Genomic DNA, 9,483 nt, shown 5'->3' with positions numbered 1-9,483 from the left:
CCAAGCTCTGCGCTCTCTACAAAGAGGCCGAGCTGCGCCTGAAGGGCAGCAGCAACACCACCGAGTGTGTGCCCGTGCCCACCTCCGAGCACGTGGCCGAGATCGTGGGCAGGCAAGGTAAGCGGCTCCGGGACCGTGGGGAGGGACTTGGGGGGGGCACCACGTCCCCAGCACAGAAAGTTCATTTCCTTCCTCCCTGCTTGCCTCCGTCTCTGTCCCTTTCCCTACAAAGGGGGACCCGCCCCCTCCCCTGATTTCCAAGTGCCACAAAGTTCCCTGCTACCCACAGATGGGACGACTCTCCCGATCTTCCCCCCCACCCAGCCCCCCCGCCCGGCTCTGCCCTCAGACAAAGAAATATCCTCTCACTGGGAGAGGGAAAGGGGAGGGGGCTCGGTCTCCCAATCCGGGGAGGCTGTCCAGAGGGGGTGTCCACTCCTATGGGGGGGGGGGAGTGGGAGAATGTTCACAGAATGTGTAAAGAGTCACTCGAAAGTCCCAGCCCCTGGTGTCTGTTAGTAGGTTGGGCGGGGGCACTCGTGAGACCCCCACACTCCTGGAGTTAACAGACTTTGGGGGAGACCTGGCCCGGGAAGCCCTACAGAGTAGCTGTCTCTTTGTTGGGTTGAGTGTTGGAATGGAAGGGGGTGTGGCTCAGGGGAGGGTCCCAGGATGGGGGAGAGTTGGGGAGGGGGGCAGCTAGGACAAGGGGGTCTTCTGGTTACCCACACACCCAAGTTAGATGGTCTGGGGAGCTTGGGAAGCGGTGCCTCCACGGAAGTGTGATGTCCCAGGCCTGGACCTTTCAGCTTCCCTCTCTCAGGCTTTTGTTCTGGGTTGGCCACAGCCAGGGGCCAGAGGCCTGTTGAGGGGTCCTCTGGTAGTGAGAGAGTGGGACAGGGTAAGAAGGGGGTGTGGGGGGGAGCCAGAAATCATCACCTGAAGATTTGGTGATGGGTGGGTGTCTGTGGGGGTGTGTGTTTAGAATTAATCCAGTGTAGTCTGTCTGATACCACACCCTCCTCAGCTCCAGCATCCCTGAGCGGCTGTGGGGGGTGTGTGTTGGTGAGGGTCCAGATGGAGCAGACTCGGGATGTTGGGGAACCATTCCTCATCCAGTTTCCCAAAGGGGAGTGGGGTGGGGGTGGGTGGGTCTGGAAATTGCCAAGGGGGCTGGGCTGGGGAGGTGTGGGGTGGGGGAGGAGTGGGGGAGGAGCTGTCCCACAGTGGGGAACAATAGAGGAGCTGCATTCCGACTGGGAGGGAGGAAGGCAGGCAGGCAGGCAGGCAGGCAGGCAGGCAGGCAGGCGGCAGGCTGCTGGCTGGGGAGGTGGCCTGGATGGGCCCCTAGTCTGCATCCCACCTCCACTCCCAGGCCCGCTGTGGTTAGGGGGTTTCACTGGGAGACCTAGAAGGGAGGTGGGGAAGATGCGCTCCCCTGTACACTCCCCCACCCTCCAGGGGCACTGCTTCTCTGGACATAATCTGGTTTAGAAAGTTGATGTCTTCTGGTCAGCAATGGAGGGTCCAGAGCCCTGGAATTAGGTAAGGCTAGTGATGTCTTTTCTTGGGTGTGGGATATTCTAGGGAGGCTCTGGATTTTAACGGAATTATTCTATCCTCTTCTGCCTCTGGCCTGTCCCTCATAAAAGCAGGGAGATTTCTCCTATTCAGATCAGCCTCTCCATCATTTTTTAAGTGCATGGAAGTCCTCCCTCTCGTCTAGCCTCCCGCCTTCTACTGCAGTGTTAGTGTTCTTCTGTTTGACCTCTAGGAAGGTGAAGCCCCCTGGATCTCCCCTTCAAGAGATGCCTCTTCAACGTGGCAGAATCCAGGCAGAGGTCCGCCTCCAATTCTGCACCTCTGAGCCCCTAGCTTTTCTCCTTGCTCTGACCCATCCTCCTCAACCCCCATAGGTTGGTGGAGCCAAAACTTAGAGCCCGGCCCCATGTGAGTGGAGGTGGTAGGCAAGGGGACCCCTGTAGTCCTCAATCTTCTCTGCCTCATAGCAGCCAAGCATGTGCTGGACAACAGGTAGGACTGGAGAACTGACAAGAAGTCTGGAACACAGGGAGGGGGAACAGATCCTCCTTCTTGAGAGGTTTCTGGAAGGTGAGGAAAGCTGTCCCAACCCACTCTCTCCTCCTCCCACCCCCCCATAATTTGGTAGTGTCAGAGGCCGTCTGGAATGGAGGCAGAGGCTCACATGCTTGATCCCACCTGGGGCCTGTCTTTAGGGGCTTGGCAGAGTCAGAAAATAGGACGCTTCCCGTGATTTTGAGGCGATCGGGTGATTGTGTGTGTGTCTGGGGGGGCGGGCGCTCATGACAGAGAACAGTGAGTTGCATGCCTGGAGAGGGGTGTGAATAAGGGCAAAAGTTGGAGGTGCGTGGAGTCGATGCAGATGGAAGGGTGGGAAAGGAGGGCGGTTGGAAAGTGTGCATCAGGCAGGCTCACCCCACTAGCGTTGGTGTAGATAGAGGCACATAGCACTCCACGGTTCTTAGGACCATGTGTGCCAACTCATATACACGTGGCGGATGCTTCGTAGGAAAAGTGTGTGAGTCTCTGAGGCTTCTTGTGAAGGTGGGGGGGTGGGAAAGGAGAGGGGCTTGTTCAGTCACCCATCCAGCTCCGCAGTCTTCGGGGATGGCCTGGGCCTCCCAGTCTCTTTCACCTTTCTCTCTCCCCTTCTCTCCCTTTGTCTCTCTTTGTCTGGGCCTTTCTTCTCTCTCCTCCTGCGTTAATCTACTCCTTCGAAGCAGGAGGCCAGGCCCAACATACCCTGCCCCTTACCCTACTCGGGTCCCAACCCCATGTCTGCTCTCTTGGCACCAGGGGCCAAGAAATCTCTTTGGGCGGGTGTCACTTCCTGACACGGCGATTCATTTTATCTTCATACCCCTGTTCTCCCTCCTGAACACTGCTTCTAGACCCAGGCTCGCCTCCCACCTTCCACTAATTGCTGCAAGCTCTGTGAACTGGGGCACTCACTGAGAGACAGTGGGGAGAAGGCCTGGGGAGAGGGTGTCACCCAAAAGATAGGGGTCAGGGGCTCCAGGGTCGACTGGGAAGATGCTTCGGGAGTGGAAGTTAAGTAAGGAGTAGACTGTAGGGGGCTGACCGAGTGGCTATGGGAGGTTCTGTGGAAAGACGGGTGACGGCGACAGGTGCAGTGTTTAAGTAATTTGGAAGTTATGTGCCTATCAGCCAGTGGGTGGGGGAGGAATTCGTGTGTAGATTCTCAGCCAGCAACTTGCCTGGAAGGGTCAGTGAGTATTTGGGGATTTTTCAAGGAGCTAGTGAGCAGGGAGGGTCCTGAGCGGAACACGAAGAAAGTTGGTGCCATTTTGACATCTGTGGTCCATAAAGACATTGAGTAGACTGGAGATCCCGGGAGGGGCTGGTTCCAGTCAAGGTGGATGGGGGCGGGGAGGGGTTGTGTTTTCAAGGGTAGCCTAAGGGGTCCTTGGGGAGCTGTGGTCTCTGGGTAAGATCGGGCAGCTTATTGGTGCCATCACCAACCTTGTCCTGTGGGTCTGTTTTGTCTTGTCTTGCCTGCCCCCCCCACCACCCCTTCCCATCCTACCCCAGGCTGTAAGATTAAGGCTCTGAGGGCCAAAACCAACACCTACATCAAGACGCCAGTGCGGGGCGAGGAGCCGGTGTTTATGGTGACTGGGCGGCGAGAGGACGTGGCCACCGCCCGGCGGGAAATCATCTCCGCCGCTGAGCACTTCTCCATGATCCGCGCCTCGCGCAACAAGTCGGGCGCTGCCTTCGGCGTGGCGCCGGCGCTGCCCGGCCAGGTGACCATCCGAGTGCGGGTGCCCTACCGCGTGGTGGGGCTCGTGGTGGGCCCCAAGGGGGCCACCATCAAGCGCATTCAGCAGCAGACCAACACGTACATTATCACGCCCAGCCGTGACCGCGACCCCGTGTTTGAGATCACCGGGGCCCCTGGCAACGTGGAGCGCGCGCGCGAGGAGATTGAAACGCACATCGCGGTGCGCACGGGCAAGATCCTCGAGTACAACAATGAGAACGATTTCCTGGCGGGGAGCCCCGACGCCGCACTGGATAGCCGCTACTCCGAGGCCTGGCGGGTGCACCCTCCGGGCTGCAAGCCCCTCTCCACCTTCCGGCAGAACAGCCTGGGCTGCATCGGCGAGTGCGGAGTGGACTCTGGCTTTGAGGCCCCACGCCTGGGCGAGCAGGGCGGCGACTTTGGCTACGGCGGGTACCTGTTTCCGGGCTACGGAGTGGGCAAGCAGGATGTGTACTACGGGGTGGCCGAGACCAGCCCCCCCCTCTGGGCGGGCCAGGAGAATGCCACGCCCACCTCCGTGCTCTTCTCCTCCGCCTCCTCCTCTTCCTCCTCCTCGGCCAAGGCCCGTGCTGGGCCCCCGGGCGCCCATCGTTCTCCTGCTACCTCCGCGGAGCTGGCGGGACTCCCGAGGCGCCCGCCCGGAGAGCCTCTCCAGGGCTTCTCCAAACTTGGGGGGGGCGGCCTGCGGAGCCCCGGCGGCGGGCGCGATTGCATGGTGTGTTTCGAAAGCGAGGTGACCGCCGCGCTGGTGCCCTGCGGACACAACCTCTTCTGCATGGAGTGTGCAGTTCGCATCTGTGAGAGGACGGACCCCGAGTGTCCCGTCTGCCATATCACAGCCACGCAAGCCATTCGAATATTCTCCTAAGTACCCTGCCCCATACCTCCAGGCCCACTCCCCAGGGGCCGCCCGAGAGCTGTTTTCCAGTAAGGCGTTTTGGAAATCAGTGATTCCAGGGGCAAGGTGCTTAGAGATGCTTGTTGGGGGTGGGGGGCCTCGGGGAAAGACAACTGTGGTGGCTGGAGGGTGGGCCACTTGCAGAGCCGCTGGTCCCCCAGCTCCGGGTAGGTTGGGAGGGGGCCGGACCAGAAATGTTACTAGAGTTACAACTCTGATACCTCAACACATTCTAAAATCGGGGAGCAGCTAAGAGAAACTTGTTTTGCCAGAGATGGTGGCTAAGGTTAAGATGAAGCTCCTAATCCTGACCCCCAACCCGCACCCCCACCCCCCATCCCCATCTGTGTGTCACCCTACTTCTTCTGGGCAATAGGGCAAAGGGAGAGGGAGAATTCCAATGTGTACCCAGAGGTGCTTTTTCGGATCTCCAAGCCCTCTAGTCCTGACCTCTGACCTCTTAACATGACCCTTTCACCCCCATCCCCACCCCACATCCTGTTTGAGGATCTGGTCAAGAGGTTTCATAACTCTCGGAGGTCGGGGCTCTCCTGGAAGTCAGCAGAAGTCTTCGGGGTGGGGGTGGGGGGGTGCATGCCGTTCCATTGAGGGCACAGACTGCATCTGTCCCTGTACAGCTGGGCTGGAAGGAGCTGGCGAGGGCCACTCCTCAGCTTTCCACTGTCCCTTACCCTGCTCCCTTCTCCTGTTCCCCTTCCTGCGAGTTCTATTTCTTTTCTTCCCCCGGGCAGCTGTGGAGTTCACTTTTCTTTGCTCTTCTTACTACATCCCTTCCTGATCCTTCTGCCCCTTCCAGCCCAGCTTTGAGGGTGGAGAAGTCCGTCCGGGGGAAGAACATCTTGATACCACTGAACTTCAGGCACCAGAAAGCCCTCTCCTCCACCTTTCTGAGCAAACACCTTTAAATTGTTGATGGATTATATCTCACTTCTCAGTGAAAATGTGTGGAAGGGTCTAATACTAGGGTATCTAAAGGTGATTCCCACTGTCACCATCTTTGGGCATTATATTTAGGGAGTACTTCTTGGGCTCGATTTTCTGGCTGTGGATCTGGGGGTGGGGGTCTGCTATTTACAGGAGCAGGAAAGGACCTGAGGCAGGAGAGGCTGGTAGCAGGAAGGCACTGACTCCCCTGCAATGCCCCCCTCCCTGTACCCCTCCCAGGGCCTGACCTGAATCCTCATTAGCTTGCGAATCATGAAGTCTCTGTGTCCCTGTCACCCCCACCCCCACCCCACTGTGGCTAAGGAGAGAGACCAGGTCTTCAGAGAGGGGTCCATCTGAGGTGGAAGTTGAGTTGGGGTGTGGCAGGACCTGATTCAGTAATACTGTACAATCTTGCTTCCCCACTACTCATTTGGGGTTGCCACTGGCCTCTCGCCCTCCTGGTTCCGCTGGCCGGGCCAGGAGAGGACAGGGATGAGAGGCCCAGAGGGCACCAGGGGATTCTTGTACGCAATGGGGTGGGACTGTTCTGGGTGATCTCTGAGCACTTAATGGCTCTGGAGTCCCATTCTTCCTTGAAAGGAGAAGGGGAACAGGGATGGGGGTGCCAAGGGGGTTTCCTCCTCTCCTTCCTCCTGTTGTGAATTATCTCATTTCTCAACTTTCCCCTCCAGACCACCAGCCAGGCAGGGGAGAGGAAGGTGGTCAGGGGCCAAGAAAGCTGGCCTGTGACAATTTCCCTCCTCGCTGCCTCCGTGAGCCATCCTGAAATGTCTGTACAATAGAAACCAAACCAAATGGGTACCCCCAGTGCACTGGGGGCGGTCTGGGGAGGGGGGTGGGAAGAAAGGATGTCTGTCGACCCCCTCCCCCTCTCCACTCCTTACCCTCAAAGGCGGAAGACTGTTACACTAGGGGGCTCAGAAAATCCAATCCCACCCTTACTAGTTGAGCCAGACCTAGACACAAACGCAAAACACGCATAGCGAGACAAAACAGGAGAGGGGTGGGTGGGGAGCAAGAAAGGAGACCAACGCAGAGGGGAGAAAACAAAAATAGCAAAAAAAAAAAGCAGTTCTTTATAATTTAATATTCTATTTTAATAAAGGCGTTTATTACCGTATAAATGTAGCAAAGAACCTGGGCTAATATGAAAAAAAAAAAGACTTTTTATTAGGTAATTTATTATATGAAAAGGATATTTTATTTTATGATAAAGTGATCCTTAAAAAAAAATAAAAAAACTTTAGAAGGTTTAGAATATATGTAGGGAGAGAAGAAGAAAAAAAAATACATTTGTATTCAGAGTTAAATCTTAAAGTGTTTTTAATATATGTTCCGGTTTGCGTTCCTTTTCCCCCCCACATTTCTTTGGGGAGGAATCTCATTTGCTTTTCTGTGGGGAGCATCCTGGTGTGGATGGTGGAGAAAGGGGCTGGGGGAACCCTGGTCCCTTCTGGGGCCCTGTGACTAGATTGGATTTCACTCCATGGGCTCCCCGCCCCTCTCCCCCTCCCCCTCAGGGGGGGAGCAGGCAGAGCCAAACAAAGAAAGGGATTAACAAGAAAGGAAGAAGCTGAGGATTGAGGATCCTGGGGTGTCCCCCCCCTTCCCCTTCACCATTCCCAGGAGGTGAGTGAGAAGGGGAAGCTGAGAACTGAGGCCCAGCAGGCCCATGGGAACCTCAGAGAGGTGTGAGATTTAAGAGAAATAGATTTTTTTTTTAACCAAAAAAAAAACAAAAACCGAGAGAGAAAGAAGAAAAGAAAGAAACCGAGGGGTTTAAAAGAAAAGAATACTACAAAATAATAATTAATAATAATAATAATTCAAATTTATTTCATATAATCCTAGAGAAAGAGAGAGAAAGAATTACTAGTTACTTAGTAGACAATATTCAGATAGCTTAAAGTTTAGTAGCATCGAGGGCCCCTGGGTCCAGTAGAATGTATAAAAGTCGTAAAGAGTGGAAGATAGAGGAGGGCAGTGGCTGGCTCTGTCTGGAGTTGCCCCGTCTTTAGAAGTCAGGGTGGAAGCAGGCTGCAGGTTTAAGGTTGGCAGTTTCCAGTCAGCTGTGGTTGCTTCGGAGAATCCTTGGGTTTTTTAATTGTAGGACAAATAGAGAGGTTCAGTTCTGAGGGTCTTTAAATGGGTGGAACACACCATCTACAGCAGAAAGGGGACTGGGCCCTGAGCAGCAGAAGAGGGGGCCTGTGGGTCAGGCCATTCTGTCCCACCCTTTGCCTCTGCTGCACAGTGCTTGCTCAGTCCAAAGTGATACATAGGTCATTATCTGGGGCTTGTAGGGAGGACAGAGACTAGCTTAAATCCTCCCAAACCAGCTTCTAGAGCCCAAATGAAGTACTTCTGAGAGTCTAACCTCAATCCACTTCGTGACTGATTGGAGAGCCTGGTAGGTTATTTCCCAAACATGCACACAGGCTGCTTTACCTGAGACCTTCAGGGGGACTAAGGGGATTGTTTCCCATCCCTTTTCCCACCCAGCCCTCCACTTGGCTTTTGGAGAAGTCCAAGCAGCAGCGCAAGGAGTGTTCTCAATAAATGTTCTCCTTTGAAACTGTACTGTGCTTCACAGGTCTGCAAAGTGCTTTATTGTCTGCATGAAGTTAGGTTCCAAGAAGGACTTCCTGGGAGATAAAGGGAGGGCCACCATCCCTGACGGTCTCAACTGCCCCAGAATCCAGATCAGAGGGCAGCAGTGACCTCTAACCCTGACCCTGACTGTTCCTGCCCAGTGTTCATTCAGGTAGGGGTCATGTGTTGTGCCCTGGCCTGGGGGTGGACACCCCTAGCCCAGACGATTGGAGAGCCTGAGTCTTATATGTGAGGCATTTATTTTTCAAGCACTTGCCTTCTGGTACCATTTGCTTGCAATCAGGTGGGGACCTTCCTGTCCAAGCTGGGGGGAGGCCCCAGGCTCTCCTTTTGGCAAGAGGGGGCGGGACCAGTCCCATGACACCAATGACTATCATGCCCTCTCCCTGACCCTAGACCCCAAACATGTCCCTTTCCCTAATTTACTTCTCACCCCACCTAGGGTGATTTCCCCCCCCCCCATTCTGTTTGTCCTAGGAGGCCCTCCCCCCCTAGTTTGGGATGGTATCATCAGAGGCGGGGAAGGGATTGCCCATCCCCTCTGCTCCTGGGTGGGGTAGGGGGTGGGGTGGGGGAGACGGCCCTGGGGCAGAGAGGATGGTCTCCCCACTGTAGAAAGTAGAGTAGGATTGTGGTCAATACTTCATTTGAGGCATCTAGGGAAGACATCCCTGCTGAGGAGAAAAAGATTTCAAAAGCAAAATGAACAGGGAGGAGGAAAACTCAACCCATGAATGATCAAGTCAAAGTGATGTTGCACACGGGCAGAGAACCAAGAAGGGGAGGGTCAATGTATGAAATGTGCTATTAAGAACTTAATTTTATTAAAAGCATTATTACTTAACGGCGCTTCCTTTATGTGTCTAGCAGAGGGGTCGGGGCCATCTTGGGGGTTAGAGGAACCACTGTGGGGTTCTCCCTGTGTGACTGGGCATCCCTGTATGTGCCCTGGGAAGGGGAGGTCTCCAGAAATCCAGAGCCTACCAGAATCTTCAAACACTCGGTCTCCTCTCTTCTCCCCTTGACCGGCCGCCTTCTCCTTGGGGAGCAGTCTGTCAGACATCCACCCTGATCAGCAGACCAAGGAGACAAGAGAGCCTGCTCGAGCAGCCGTCTTGGTTGGAGGAGGGGCTGGTCTGATGCTAAGAGAGACAGACACACCCTACTCACCCCC

General features: G+C 55.3%; 1 protein-coding gene across 1 annotated transcript in view; it reads left to right on the top strand.

The window, feature by feature from the left end:
- The window catches only part of MEX3A (mex-3 RNA binding family member A), an 8,026-nt gene extending 1,502 nt beyond the window's left edge, over positions 1 to 6,524 (top strand). Inside the window, exons 2-3 of the mRNA XM_030887878.2 lie at positions 6 to 117; positions 3,595 to 6,524. Of these exons, the coding sequence (XP_030743738.2) occupies positions 6 to 117; positions 3,595 to 4,697 (1,215 nt within the window). The 3' untranslated portion in view covers positions 4,698 to 6,524. The remainder of the gene's footprint in view (positions 1 to 5; positions 118 to 3,594) is intronic.
- Positions 6,525 to 9,483: the final 2,959 nt, after the last annotated feature.

Source organism: Echinops telfairi, unplaced genomic scaffold, assembly GCF_000313985.2.
Source record: "Echinops telfairi isolate 266 unplaced genomic scaffold, ASM31398v2 ScPeMD7_7425;HRSCAF=8463, whole genome shotgun sequence".
Classification (NCBI taxonomy): domain Eukaryota; kingdom Metazoa; phylum Chordata; class Mammalia; order Afrosoricida; family Tenrecidae; genus Echinops; species Echinops telfairi.
This window is presented reverse-complemented; position numbering and strand designations above follow the sequence as displayed.